The sequence below is a fragment of the Capsicum annuum genome, chromosome 2 (genome assembly GCF_002878395.1).
Source record: "Capsicum annuum cultivar UCD-10X-F1 chromosome 2, UCD10Xv1.1, whole genome shotgun sequence".
NCBI classification, from domain to species: Eukaryota; Viridiplantae; Streptophyta; class Magnoliopsida; order Solanales; family Solanaceae; genus Capsicum; species Capsicum annuum.
This window is the reverse complement of record NC_061112.1, coordinates 139,805,314-139,821,630: the sequence shown is the minus strand read 5'-3', so window position 1 is coordinate 139,821,630 and position 16,317 is coordinate 139,805,314. Positions and strand designations below refer to the sequence as shown.

General features: G+C 36.1%; 1 protein-coding gene across 1 annotated transcript; it reads right to left on the bottom strand.

Annotated features, from left to right (window-relative positions):
- Positions 1 to 32: 32 nt before the first annotated feature.
- Positions 33 to 8,109, bottom strand: LOC107860008. Its single transcript, XM_016705202.2, has 7 exons — positions 7,392 to 8,109; positions 6,644 to 6,786; positions 5,516 to 5,787; positions 3,829 to 3,983; positions 872 to 1,134; positions 688 to 750; positions 33 to 558 (listed from the first exon to the last, which is right to left on the bottom strand). The coding sequence occupies exons 1-7, from the start codon at positions 7,669 to 7,671 to the stop codon at positions 301 to 303; spliced, it is 1,434 nt and encodes a 477-aa protein (XP_016560688.2). The 5' UTR covers positions 7,672 to 8,109; the 3' UTR covers positions 33 to 300.
- Between the last annotated feature and the right edge of the window lie 8,208 nt (positions 8,110 to 16,317).

Genomic DNA, 16,317 nt, shown 5'->3' with positions numbered 1-16,317 from the left:
CTCCCAAACTATCTACTAATCTAATCTGCTCATAACCAAAAAGGAGTGCAAAATTAGCGTGAAAGATTAGCAGCATTCTAGTTTTTTTGACACCAAATTGACAGCATCAAGGATGAAAAGGTCGTTTCTTTTTTACACTCAGAAATATATAAGCAAGAGGACACTGAACTATTTCTCTATGGTACTTCATTTCCTGTTGTTGACCATCTACTCACAGCTTATAAATTTCCACGTCACATATACAAATGCAGCTCCAACTGAGCACAGAGGCTAAATGCTAATCGCCAACAGTAATAAATATCATGTCATTTGGTGTCTTTTTGCATGTTGCAACACGTCCTCTAGAACATCTGCAATTCTTTTTTCCATGTGACGCTCCAGAAAAGTCTCTTTCACCTTCTCATGCCCTTTTTTACCCATTGTAAGCCTTCTCTCAACTTGAGTAGCTAATTTAACAATGTTTTTCGCAAGAGGCATTATCCCTTCTTTCCCCACGGGATGTAGAAGACCAGTTGTTCCATTTGTTACAATTTCTTGGGTGCCACCAGCTGCAGTTCCCTGAAACGAAAAGGCCAGAAGATGAAAGGGTAAATTGTTCCAATCTAACGAAATATCTCTGTAAAGAAACTGCTGCATGTAAAGAATAACCTACAACAAGCCAAGATGGAGAGAGAAAATGGCTATTACCAACACAGGCAGCTGAAACGCCATGGCCTCAATAGTAATCCGACCAAAGCATTCACCCCGAGCCTACATAGTTAAAATAGAAGGGAGCAAATATATGGAGTACGCCCATTAGTAAAATTATCAAACCCAAGAGAGAGAAAAGAAGAAAAAAAGGTGACCTAGCATTCACCCCATGCCTACAAACCTGAGAATTCTGAACAAGAATATCAACTGCAGCAAGATATGGGGCAACTGTCAGTGTCTTATTGACAAAATGAACATAATTCTGGATCTTCTTTGATGTAACAAAGTTCCTAAGCTCCATCTCAAATTTGCTGTGGCTACTCATGTCACTCCCTACAACAACAGCATGAATTGATGGCAACTGTAACTTCCGTTCTTGAATAATCTGCAAGCTCTCATAAAATGACCGCAAAAATAAGTCTTGACCCTTCCCACGAGTAACACCTGCAATATAGCAAGTCCAGGTCATACTGTAGTTAAAAAGAGACTGTTAGCGAGATATGCTACCACTATTTCAAACGCTAGTCATACAGTAGTGATGAACAGCATGATGATGAATAAAGTGAATCGTAGTGATAGGATAACAACAACAACAACAAACCCAGTGTATTCCCACCAAGCGGGGTCTGGGGAGGGTAAGATGTACGCAGACCATACCGCTACCTCCGAAGAAGTAGAGAGGCTGTTTCCGATAGAAACCCGGCTCAAGCTAAAGGATAGTAACAAGTGGATGGATGACATAATAAAATCAGGAATAAGAAATAGTAAATTGAAAATCAGATAAATACGAAATATGCGAAAATAAGAGCGACGCGAAAAAAGAAAATAGGGACTAAGACATAAGACATAGGGCCTCCACCTAGTCGTACCATACACACACAAACCAAGGACACCTATGTACAAGCCTCGGATTACTAACCCGGCTACACCATAACACCCCGGACTGCAAGCTACAACCCACACACTCCCATTAGCCTTCTATCCTTATTCGTGACCTCCACACCTTCCTATCTACGGTCATGTCCTCAGTCAGCTGGAACTGCTCCATATCATGTCTAATCACCTCCCTCCAGTATTTCTTCGGCCTACCTCTACTCCTCCTGAAACCATCCATAGCTAGTCTCTCACACCTCCGGACTGGGGCATCCGCGCCCCTCCTCATCACATGCCCGAACCACCTCAGTCTTCCTGCCCACATCTTGTCATCTACAGAAACTACCCCACCTTCTCCCAGATAATCTAATTCCTAACTCTGTCCCCTCTAGTAAGCCCACACATCCAACGCAACATTCTCATTTCCGCCACCTTCAATTTTTGGATGTGAGAGTGCTTGACTGGCCAACACTCCGCCCCATATAACATGGTCGGCCCGGACTGCCACTCTATAGAATCTGTCTTTAAGCTTAAGGGGCACCTTCTTATCACACAACACTCCCGAGGTGAGCCTCCACTTCATCCAACCTGCTCCAATACGTTTAGAGACATCTTCATCGATTTCACCATTCCCCTGAATTGTAGACCCAAGATACTTAAAACTGTCCATCTTACAGACAGCCTGGGAGTCCAACCTCACCACTACTTCATCCTCCTGCCTCAAGTCACCAAACTTGCATTCCAAATACTTCGTCTTGAACCTACTCAACCTGAACCCCTTGGACTCAAGGGTTTGCCTCCAAACCTCCAATTTGTCATTTACACCCCCCTCGTCTCATCAATTAGCACTACATCATCCGCAAATAACATACACCAAGGCACCTCGCCTTGAATGCTTCGCGTCAACATGTCCATCACCAACGCAAATAAGAATGGACTAAGAGTCGATCCTTGGTGCAACCCTTCTCCACCGGAAAATGCTCTGAGTCTCCTCCCGCCGTCCTCACACGGGTCTTCCCTCCATCGTACATGTCCTTAATAGCTCTACACCACCGGAACCCCTCTCACCTCCAAGCATCTCCAAAGAACCTCTCTCGGGACTTTATCATATGTCTTTTCCAGGTCGATGAACACCATATGCAAATCCCTCTTCCTTTCTCTATACTGCTCCACCAATCTCCTCACCAGGTGGATTGCCTCTGTCGTCGAACGACCAGGCATAAATCCAAATTGATTCTCTGAAACGGACATGACCCTCCTCAACCTCCGCTCAACCACTCTCTCCCAAATCTTCATAGTGTGACTCAACAGCTTAATACCCCTATAGTTGTTGCAACTCTAAATGTCACCCTTGTTTTTATACAGCGGAATCAACGTACTCCATCTCCAAGCCTCAGGAATTTTCGCAGTTTTGAAAATACCTTTAAACAAAATAGTCAACCACCTTAAACCTGCCTTACCAGCATACTTCAAAAAATCCACCGGAATCTCGTCAGGCCATGTCGCCCTACCCCTCCGCATCCTACAAATAGCCTCTCTAACCTCCTCAACCGCCAGCTCTCCTAACTCAATGCCTTTGTCCCCCTCCTCGTTCAAAAGTTTATGAAAGTATTCCTACCATCTCTTCTTAATGTGAACATCCTCCACCAAAACACTGTCATCCTCTCCCTTGATGCACTTCACTTGATCGAGGTCACGACTCTTCCGCTCCCTAGCCTTAGCAAGCCTATACAACCTCTTTTCCCCGCCTTTCTCCTCTAACCCCGCATACAAGCTCTCGAACGCTACCGACTTAGCAGCCGTAACTGCTAACTTAGCCTCCTTCCTTGCTACTTAGTAGACCTCCCTATTCACTCGCTTCTCTTCTTCATCTTTACTCTCCATCAACTTAACATACGCATCCTTCTTAAACTCTACTTTCTTCTTAACTTCTTCATTCCACCACCAGTCCCCCTTATGACGTCCTGCCCGACCCCTCGAAACACCCACCACTTCTATAGCAGTCTCTATGATGCAGCTGACAGCCTTATCCCACATAGTATTCACGTCCCCCTGCACTCCCACGCCCCTAATCCCGCCACCTTTTCCCTTATCTCCAAAGCACTAACCGGCGTCAACCCCCCCCCCCCCCCCCCGTAGTGATAGGATAAATTTAGAAAAATAAATCAAGAAGAATCCATCCAAACACGTATTCAAGAAAACAATTTTATCAGGAACTGAAGCATGATAGACTGTAATGCATAATAGTATCATAAAAAGGCTTACTATTTATGAGGGCAAATAGTATATCTTCGTTTCGAACTCCAAGAGATTCACGAACATGTTCCCTCAAAATCCTTTTTGCCGCACTATCTTCAGCAATTTCCATTAGCTCATTGCTGTTGCCAAGATGAACAACATGGGTTTTTGGCATTTTGATCCTACAGAATATAAATAACAATTGAGAAAGGTTTCACAATGCCTATAAACGAGAATGGAATAATGAAAAATAAGATTACCTCACTTATAAATAGGCATTAAGAATTTTCAAAGGAACATACCAAGCACCACCACAATTATATCAGGTACTTTCAGTATATGTTACACTACAATTTCTGTTAAGGAAAGGGAAGAGTTGGGTTTTCCATGTAAGGCAATATGGAATCCAAGGATGCCGAGGAAGGCCTAATTTTTCACTTGGCTAATTACTATAGGGGTGATTTTGGCAGCAGAAAATCTTAGAAAGCGGAAGGTTGTATGTGCAGTTGGTGCTACATGTGGGCGCAAGGACGTGGACCATCCTCTACATTACGGGCTAACCATGAGGTTATGGTGGGATATGTTTAGGTGGGTTGGAAAGTGGAAGGTTGTATGTGTTAGATGGTGCTACATGTGGGCACGAGGACGTGGACCATCTTCTTCTACATTGCGGGCTAACCATGAGTTTATGGTGGCATATGTTTAGGTGGTTTGACACTCCATAGGCAACGCCAAAAACTGTGAAAAAGTTGATATTCAGTTGGAAGAGCGGAGAAGGAGGAGAAGACAAAGGGCTTTGAATGTGGCTCCACTTGCTTTATTGTGAGTAGTTTGGGGAGAGAGAGAGAGAGAGAGAGAAATAACAGAGCTTTCGAAGGTGTGACTTAAATGAGAAGCAATCTGATCCAAACATCCATAGTAGAAGATTTACTTTTATCAGTTGGATTTGTATGATGTACAAACTAACCTATCCCAGAAAGAGGGGGATGGGAGAGGAAAAGGTAGAGAGAAATTGAGAATAGGTTACAGACTGTTCATTTACCAATTTTTTATGTGCTGAGAATACAATTTCCATTAATAAAAGACCACAGGTAAAATGTTGGGTAGACATATGAAGGCCATTTTTAATTTTGTTACATGACATAATTCAGCGAGATTGTTTAACTTCTTCTCTGGTAATACAGTCAGTAAACTTTGAATAACTACAGCAGCTCCCAATAGGTTAGCTAAATGTTTTATATCCCATCTCGTCTCATTTTTAAGAAGGGAGGAGAAGTAGATCTATCTGCAAGAATGCACACACACTTTAACTTTTGTCCCGCATAAGTCTAATGTCGTTCAATTTAAAGTACTCCTGTTATCATTCCTTTTCCTCCCCCTATCATATCATCCGGTGACTGTATAAGTCAACAGGAAAGGAAAATCAAAAATAGATGTATACCAGTGCGAAATGATGGCAGCTTGAGAGAGTAATCTGACATTGTTACTCAACTTAAATGATCAAAAAGGAAAAAGAAAAGCTTTCATCTAACTCAATTTATCATGTAAATTCATATTAGTGTTTATAAACATTAAACAGAACATTATGGCCTCAAAACCAAATGATGGTCAAGATGTGATTTGAGTCTAACTAAATATGCATGACACTCAAAAGACCACTGGAAGGAGATCCCTCACCAACTTAATATCAATATTACAGAACTTATAAAGGTACCTTAGCCGTTCCTGTGTCCTATTCTTCCAGTATTCAGCTGTTACATGTGAATCAATCATTGCACCAGCAACATATGGAAGGTGCTTCACATAATCTAGACTAAAGTAATGACCGCGCATTTCATGGATCCACCACAAAACTTTGGGGAGGACATGAGGAACATGTTCCTTAAGAACAGCATCCAACCATTTCCCAGCAACGGCAGTGTTTAAAACAACCAAGTCAGCCTTTAAAGCAGTATCTATTGCCTCCTGGCCCTTAGCAGAGACGACCTGAAAGTAGACATGCACTCATAAGCACAACCATTTAAATCTTTCCTACTAAATTATAAGTTTCACAATGTAGAGGTATAAATTTCGAGATCTCAGTGACTAGATGTGCACACCACTGAAAATATACCAGCTATTAATTGCCTAAGGCTGCTGAAACAGAATAAGTGAATTGCAGACAACCCCACAGAAAATACCTTTATTGCTTATGAGGAATATTATCACATAACAACAACATCATACCAAATGTAATCCCACAAAGTGGGATCTGGGAGGGTAGAGTGTACACAGACCTTACCCCTGCCTTGGAGGTAGAGAGGTTGCTTCTGATAGACCCTTAGCTCAAGGAAAAATAGTTCAAAACAGCTCGGAAAAAGAAATAACGACAGTGAAGGGGCCATGGAAAAATACTATAGAAAGCACGTCAAAGCATTCAGAACAGTAACTATAAAAAAAATTAAAATACAACAGTTTTTATTTTTCTAAAGAAAAGGGAGGTTACTCTGAAAGAATGCTTGGTTAAAAAGTGTCATAAAAAGATTCTAGAACAGAAAAAGAGACCATTGACTTATTGGTTTGAGTACAAGTATCCTAGTGGAGACTTCTTACTCATTTATTAGAATGTTGCATCAGATAAGTAGCGAAAAATAGAATATATAACAGGAAAATAGCAGAAAAAGAAAAAAGACGAGCCAATGGTGGAGACAGATTTAGTCTTTCGCAAAAAAATTGGTGAATGACTGCCAAGAAATACAATAATAAATGAGCAAAATAAACATTCAGATGATGGAAAGAAAAGATTATGCAAATATGGAAAGGTATAATAACTCAAACTGGAAGAATTATTGCTAAGTACAACCTGAACTCCTCGGTGTAGCATTTTGTGTTCCAAACTGTATACGACGTTATTTGTTTCAGATGGCCTTTGATTTGTGATCCAACAGACTTCAGCACCAACACCTCTCAGCAAAAATGCTAGCTCCATCAACAACAGAGGTCCACCTACATTAAAAGAAAGAACAATCACAATGATTAAAAGTATTTGTTTCCATGATATGGCCCTCTCTTTACTTCTTTTCATAAATCAAAGTATTCATTGATACCCAACCAAGATGGTGTTATATAATTATAAAAACAAGATGGTAAACAGGTAATCCCCGAAGGTTGTTTCCACCCGTCAGGAAAGATACCAACTATATCTCCTTTCCACGGACACAATTATAGAGGAGGTAATGATACAAGTACACTTTAAGCATCCAAAATTTCTAAGTTCCTAACCAGCTGCAAGTTGGTAGGAACCGATCTGAATGAACGAATTGCCTAACAAAATGGCAGATCCAACCTTAGATACACATGGAACAAATAAGAGGTTTTCAGATCTCACTATACAAAAAACAAGCACACACACACACACACACACAATAATAGGATCAACAGTAACACTAGTGATTCACTAATACAGTTAAATAACACTCTCCAGCCCAGCTAGACTAGCAACATTTCACTCTACAATGCTCCATAAGCAACATTGAGGACCCAAACCAAAACATATAGTAGACGATATGTAAGTAAAACCGAAATTTAGTCAAATCAAAAAGTAAAGATACCAGAAAGGGAAAGCTCATGGGAGACAAGAAGCACAAGCTTAGACTTCATGAAACTGAGTGGGCTCTGAGTGACAGGTACCCCAATCTGTTTAACGGATTCGGGAGCAGAGTTGTACTGCTTCTGATTTTTCATATATAAGCGACAATCACAAGAGGACTCCAGGCTCGCTCGGACAATAAAAGCAATGGCAGTGGTAACTGAAACCATAACAAGGAGCGCTACTACAATCAACCAGCGTTTCCGAAACAGAGCCATAGCCACAGAAGAATGCTTCGCCATGTCGAACGCTAGGGTTTGTGAGAGTGTAGAGATGGATCTGTGTCACCTTTCTCTGCATTTTAGAATTGGGGTTTTTGATCTGGACTGGTAATTGGTGTACATTTGGCTTTTAAAAATTGACACTTGGACGTAAATAGTTTGTTCTTTTTTGTTTTTAGATTAGTAGATTGAAATATCTGGCGCTACGGAGTAGTGAAGATCAACTGCGCTTTTTGGATTTGATGACTGCGATTCAGCACTAATGAGGAAACTTGTGTTGTTAATGGCAAAAATTGGCAGTCGCGATGCTGTCAGTTTCACCCTCTCGAGAAAAATTGTCAATACTTTTGTACTCTTGTTAGTTTATTGCATTGCACGGTAATGCAGATTCAATTTGCTGCAAGTTTTTCAAACCATTCTTGGAAATGTGGTTACGTGTGGATGTGGAAAATATTGCCCTATCGTATGATCCTTTTACTCGTTTAGGGGTCGTTTGGTAGAGTGTATTAACAAAAATAAGGTATGTATTAATTAATATATATTAAAAATATCTTATTTGGTATAATTTTTAATCAATGTATAATTAATGCAGGTATTAGTTATACACTCTATTGTGTATTGCTAATACCATCTATTTTTTATGTATTAGTAATGCAAAGTTTTTAATACATGCATTAATTTATTAAATGACCTTAATACCCCTCAATTTTCCTCTCAAAATATTTCACCATTCCTTTTCCCGCTATTTTAATTTACAATAGTAAATTTTTTCAAAACATTTCATAATTTTTTTCCCACCATTTTAATATACAACAATTAATAATTAATTTAAATAATTGTAACATATTTTTGCTTTACTTCGAGGGTCTTTAAAAAAATTTTAAAAAATTGAGACTATTTCTTAATTTTACGCCTTATATTTTTTTTTGTTTCGACTATGTTAATCTGTTGGCATAATATTTCATGCGCAAAGATGAAGGTTTGCAATTAATCCGAAACCTCTATATTCTAGTTCAATAATACTAATTATATTTGAGATGGCAAAAAAAAAAAAAAATTATTGCAAAAAAGTGTATAAAATCAGAGAAGGATATTTTTGTAAACAAACATTTCTTTTATAGAAATTATGTAAGATGTATTATTTCTTATACATTAAACCAAACAATGTATGAGAAATAATATATTCATAACTAATACAAGCATTATTAATGCAAACATTATTAATACATTATATTTTGCATTAATCTTATACATTCTACCAAACGACCCCTAAATCATTTTTATTTGTTGTGACGCTTTCCAATTAATAATAAGAGTAAGTTGGATTTGAAATTAATAATCTAAAAGAAACTAGGCATTTGATTGCAGAAATCAAATATTTTTTACTTTATTTTTAATTAGTGAATTTGATCGTGCTTCGCGCGATTATAAATTAACTTATTAAATTTATGATATAATATTTTTAATGATAAAAATTAAAATAGTGGGATGTTAGTTTTATTCTTTGGCACACACTGACAAAAAAATATTTTTATGAAACTGTAAGATAACAAAAGCAAAATTTAAAATAAGTTATAAAAATTTATCCAATTTGCAAGGCACGGTTCTTTATTAGTAAAGACAATCATTCATGGAATTAAATTTCACCATGAACCTTTTTTTTTAAGCTCTATATGATAACTTAGAGTAATGTTTTTAAGTCTAAATACCAACCAAAAGTCATCACAGATTTGAAATCTATCGCCATAACTTATCTTCGTTGTAAACTTTTTTCGAGATTGTGCTCTTGTGTTGTTATCATTTGAAACTTTCAAATATATATTAAAATTTTAAATTAAAAACAAAGAATCAAAGATACATGAAAAGGAGAAGGAGACAGAACTACATAATGAAAACGAATTTTGTTGAAAGAGTGCAACTACAACAACTAAAATGATTTATTCATGCATGCATAATTCTTTAGTGTGAGATATATATAGAGAATAGTTTGTCTTGTTATCTCCTATTTTTTAGAACATTATTACTACACAGTAGTAATTAATTAAGATTAAAGATTGAAGGCGGTAGAATACATGAATACATATTAAAATCTCTAATAAATAAGATAATCATAGTGGGAGGCGAAAATTGATTAATTGAATAATTAAATTTTGAATTATGAAAAATAAAATAAATAGATAAATGAAGAAGAACTTGTCAAAAAATGAGAAAAGAAATAAATAAAAATGTAGGTTCTGGAAAAGTGCTACATCACCTTTTCTATATTTCTTCGTTATTATCTATAGATTTAATTTAATAGAAATCAATCACATAAATTATAGAGAAAGATAAAAATAATTAAAAATAGAAACAAAAAGAGAAAAAGATAATTTGTCTTCTTATACATTAACTAATTGAAGGTTATGAATATGAACGGTCTGAGAGCTATGGACATTACTAATATTTAAAATTATAATTTTTGTAATTGAATGTATGAATTAAGGTCACCGGAGATAGTGGTATGGACTGCGTACATTTTACCCTCCCCAAACCCCACTAGGTAGGAATATACTGAGTTTGTTGTTGTTGTTGTTGTTGTTGTAATGTATGAATTAAGGACATGATTTTGTAAAATAAATTAATTGAAAGAAATGAGAAAAATATCAAAAAAAAGTGTTACATTATTTTATCTATGTTTCTCATTTATGTTTATTTTTAGTATAACGACAAACAAAGTGAACAAATTGTGTGTAGTAATTTGAACTATTCAGATAAAACATATATATATATTCTACAAATGACATTCATGTCAAGACACCATTTTGTGGGAATATACTGGATTGTTGTTGTTGTAAATGGCATTCATGTCAAGTGATTCTTATGTCCTACTCCTCAAATCTTCACATAGTCATCACTTCATCTTCATTTCATCCGTTCACTATTTGATCTTCTTCTTATCCCTATAAAAAATAATACATTACAAAAGTTAATACATTATGAATAAGAATTGTAAGAAAATAGATTTAAATCATACATGTTCTTGCTTAGAAGTTACAAATAATATAGGATAATAATAACATCAAATTTAGTGTAAATCAAATCAATTAAAATATCAAAAGAATAATACATGAAGAAGAAGAAGAAAAAACAACATACCCAAAAGAAAATAATAAGAAGGATATTTTAGAAGATACACAAATGATTTTTTTGAAAAGAATATATGTAAGTTCAAAAAATATATAGTGAATGAAATATTGTTAATTTTGTTGATGGGGAAGAGGACTTATAATGCTTCTATTTATAGGACAACATATGAAATATGAAATGATATCATAAAAGGAGTTATGATCATCAAAGATCATGAGAGTAATGGAAATAAAAAACATTAAGCTTTTATATTAAAGGATATAAATAAATATAGGAGTAGTAATTGATCCATCTATTTTGATTATTAAACAAATTGATTGATAAATGAAAAAAATGAAGAAAAAATCTAAAAAAATCAAAAAAAAGATAAATAGTTTTTCTTGATTCTTAGGCATGCCACATAGGATGAACTAATATTATATATATATATATATATATATATATATATATATATATATATATATTGATTTTCAAAATTGAAGACTTTAAAGAGTTTAGATGAAACTATATGAGTTGTGTTTGATTATAATTTGTGAAAAAATTTCTTGAAATAATATTCATATTTGAATATATTTTTCTTACAAAATAATTATAAAATACAATTCATATTCCACAATTCAAATAGTAGATGTTATCAACTTAAACATCATGTAACTTTATGGGATAACCAACTTCTTTGATTCAACCAACAAGTTTACTACTTGTTACGATCTAGTTGACATACACCTAAAATTGTTTTTATAAGAATTAAAAAAAATTAGAGTTGAATTTAAAAGTAAAAAGTACGTTAGAAAATAAGTTATCTATAAATTATCTTTAAAATTTTAAATTTTATAATTTCAGATTGAATTCAAATTTTCATGATTAAATACAAATTTTTACTATTAAATACAAATTTTCACTAAGGCAAAAAATTAGTTCAAAAATGTAATACCCCATATTTTTTCTAGCTAATTTCATCTCAAGAATGTCTAGTATTTGCTTCTAAATTGAATGATGGTTATTCCAGGAGGAATAACCAAGATTTCCTCTTTTTTTTCGTGTGGGAAATTCAATAAGCTTTCCATCGATATAAGATTCACCCAAATCCGATAACCGAGTCAGAAGTTACGACTATTTCAAATTCACGTCGTAAAAACAACGTCATATTAGTCAGTGGCGTGCCGCGCCACAAGAGGAAATGAAATTTGGCAAATTTCAGTAGGGGTTCGCGATTATGGCGCGTCGCGCGAAGGCCCAAATTCAAAATTGTTCTTTTCCAGTGTTTTAGTGCGATTTCCTCCGCGTCGAGCCAAAGTTCCAGGTCGCAAGGCCTGATGTCTGCAGTTTAATTTATCATTTATTAGTTTTGGGTCTACTGGGGGCCTTGTCCCAGTTTTCAGATAGATATTTATTTTAGTCATGTAGTAGAGATTTCGCAGACATTATAGAGATGTTGATTGAGATTGTGGGACATTATTCCCCATTATTGTTTTCATATGATTCTTGACCATGTTTTCGTTATATAGTGTATCTTCCGCATTTATTTTTCATATAAGTCATGTGCATGATTACCAGATAGATAAGGGGTGTTTCGGGCCTTGATGGTTCGGAATACTCGTCACGGCCAGGGCCCCGATTTGGGTCGTGACAAACTTGGTATTAGAGCACGGTTCATGGTTCCAGGGTGTCTGCGATATCACGTCGGCTAGAGTCTTGTTTATGGGTGTGTAGCGCGCCACACTTATAAGTAGGAGGCTACTAGGCATTTAGGAATGTCCATCTTTCTTCATGTTCTAGTTCGTGCAATAGAGTCAGAATGTTCCTCTTTCATACTCAAATTCGTGCTATGGTGTCGCTCATATGAAAGTAACAGTCATCCCAATTCTTTCCTTACTCGAACATTCTCAGACATGTCTCATCATTGGGCCGATTCAAGTACAAAAGTTTAGATTCTAAATGGTATGGTTCGTTCTGATCGAATCATATAATATTTTTGCAAGGACTTGAGAAGAGTCCGTTAGTGCTTCAGAGTGTGTTGGTTCTAGTGTGAACCTTGATTTTGATGAAATCATGCTTTTCAGCCTGCAGTATTAAGTGTATTCAGTTTTTTTCAGAACTTATGTTGCCAGTGTCATGCTTCAGAGGTAATAAGGTGTAGCAGAATATTGAAACTGTATTTCCATACGAATAGTAGTGTGTGTTAAAGTGTTGTTGTCATGACCTATTGGAAATGAAATTAGACCAAGAAGTTGGTGATGTGAAGTCACAAAGTTAGAAGTCAGAGTGAGGATGATTTACCCCTTTATAGTGATAAACTAATTTGGTAGCTAACAGCATGTGTGGACAGTATGGTTGTCCATGGAGGAAGTGTTTGACTCCAATTTTATTTCTTCAGAGTAAGATGTGTATTCTTAGTTCATGGAATATTGCGTATTAAATCTCTATCTCATGAAATATTGTCATCAAAGTGTTGTTGAAAAATAAAGTCTAGTGAAGCCGTGTGGGGCTCTTTCGATTCACTAGCATAGTTTACTTGTCATTCATCCTATTTTCTTGTTCAAAATACAAAATCAAAGTCTAGTGAAGCCGTGTGAGGCCTATTTTGATTCATTGGCAACTTGTTGTTCTTGTGTAGGTTTAATGTATGTATAGCTGAATCTGGTTGCATGAGATTGGGTCGGTAAAAAGATGATTCGTCCTTGTGTGTTAGTTTATTAGTAGAAGATAGAGAAAGAGTTATTAGGCGAGGTGAATTGTCCTTACTTGAAGTATGAAAATGGCCAGATTAGCCAGTAGGTTATAAGTATGGACTCATGGTTGTTTGAGGAGTTTGAAGGTAGTCTAAATGTATGCTTAAGTAAGTAAGTATGAGGTGAGAAATCCGCATAAGTAGAGAAGATTGTATGGGGTTATAATATCAGATCAAGGTTGATCATGTCTATTATATGACTTTACTCCTTGACCTCCTTTTCGTTGGTAGTTGTAAACTAATACAACTTGTGAGATGGTAGGTTGTGGATTTTAAGGTGTTTGAATAGAACGTGTCAATTTTATGGACTAGCATATTATTTTGCACTCGTCATTAGTGGTAGATGATTGATGCTAAACTATAGGTTTGAATTTAAGTGAAGGGTGTGGTGGTAAATAGTGGCAAGAGTTTGATGATGCATGTTTTGTGGGATTAAATTAGTAGACTTGAGGTGTTGAAATAGTACATGCTAATGGATTATGATATGGAAACCGTTAGGTCATGATCGATTATTGTGGTTATGAAGTCCTAGTGCACTAGTGTTTCGTGATGTTTATTTATAGTTTTCAAGTGAATGTGTAAGGTTGGGTTGTAAATCATGCATAGCACTAGATATTAAGTTTGAATAGTTGATGTCCATGAAAGTGGATGTGAAGATTTCTTGGTTAATGAATACTAGTTGTATAAAAGTGATCTAATAGGCTTGAACGGTGCATAAAATGGCTTAAGTTTAAATTGATTCGTAATGAAGTATAATGTTGTAGGTATGGTGTAGAAGTATGACAAGGTGATATGAGGTTGCGACATATTTTTCTAAGACTATTACATAATTTGTGTGGCTAGTGGTACCATTGAATCGTTAAGTGGAGAAAGACTAATTAGATGGTATATGGTGATCTAAATAGCCATGTTAAGTGTTAGAATCTAAGTTTGAGTTTTGAAGGTTGAACCGATAGAAATAAGTGTACAAACTAATGTATCCCTGAAGGTAGTCATTCGGGTTAAGTTCTGTGATATGCATGCATTGTCATTTTTTTTCCAAACCCTAGAGTGCAGCAAGTGTAGTTCAGTTAGAATCTGGTAAAGGATCTCCCAAACCCTAGATGATGACGTGAAGCTGAGGGGAAGATGATAGAACGAATGACCAAGTAAGGCTCTCAGATTCTAGCAGTGATGCAGTATGATTTAGAACATCAGAAAGTGAGGGTGGATCTCAACCCATTCCTACCTCAGTATTTTTTTTAGTTATCTGGATGCTTACTCATGCCTTACGATTCAGTTACGTGATCATAGTTCATGATTCCGGTATATGATAGAGAGTCACGTACTCTTTCAGTTCCAAGATAATGAGTTCTAGTTCATTCAAGTAATCGGAATCACATTCCTTATGTTATGAACTCTAGTTGAGGTCATGCAACTCATGACACATGTACTCACTCTTTATAGTGTGCTCAGTCCCGTATAAAGATCTTTTTACGCTTGAAGGTCTTATGTTTTAACCTTTTAGTGACCCTTCCTATGCAATGATAGTAGTGATGATGTAAATGTTCTTGTTGATGGAAAATCATAGTATGCTTGTTTAGATAAGGCCATAAGTATGAAGTAAGATTTGGGGCCAAGTCTTTGATACATGTGATGGTTAGTGGAAAAGTTGGTGTGTGTATGTTTTTAGGATAGTGCGTGGGAGTTATATTAATAATAGTTTAGAAACTATGTGAAGTATGTATTTATGGGTGATTGCCTTGGAGTTAACATGTGGTTATAAATTAGGCTTGAATGAAGTTTTGGGATTGTAGTGGAAGGTCGCAATATGCATTAGCGACTTCATATTATGAGTTCAAAGTAGTCATTCAAGTGGAAAGGCATGTTATACTTAGGATGTGATCTTTAAAGGAGATATGGAAGGTTGCATCATATGGTTTAGAATAATAGTGTGGTCTGGCATGTTGTATTTTTTGTGACTTAGAGTTAGGCTTGATCACGGCGAAGGAATTAAGTTATTTTCGACGTTAGTAGAAAGATTTGTCAATGCTCATATGAGAATTTTAAGCTGAGTTGAATGAATATGATATTTATCGGGAATAGTATAGTTAAGGGATATTCGGAAAGTGCGCTAAGCCTGAAAATAAGAAGTTGTATTGCCAAAGGCCTGAAAATTCTATCCCAATTTAGGAGTTATATGTCTATATTCTAGACTGCAGAGTAGTGTCAATGTTGTGATTTCCTCAGTTGGATGTCTTGTGTAATCCATACCCAAGATTCGTGGCTCCCTATTACTGCTAGAACTTCCTTAGAGAGAGTGTTGAAGAGAATACTCTAGTTAAGTATGAGGGTGTAGTATAATTCAGTCTGTATGGCCAATAAGTTAGTTTAACAGTCAGATTCGCATGACTTGTTTTCTCGTCTTTGCACTTATGCATGCTACCCGAAATCTCAGACATGTTACTATTCCAAGATAGAGTATACTAGTAATTGCGAGTATACATCAGTTCATACGTCATGCATTAGATTCAGATTCCAGAGGTTCAGTTATGATTCAATTCGTAGGTGCCCTGTGCATCGCCTCAGTTTTCCTAGTATCTTAGTGAATTGAGCATTTATAAAGGGACATAGGGTCCCAAGAGGGAGATACCCTATTCAGCTGCATGCATAGGTTCTTATTACAAGCTTCGCACCAGTTATCATTACGTATTCAGTCATACATCATACGTCAGTTCAGTCAGATATGCATGCATTAGAAATGCATGTTCAATAGAAAAGTTTAGCTTATCAGTGTATTCAGTTCTGCGTTCATGAGAACAACTCAGTAA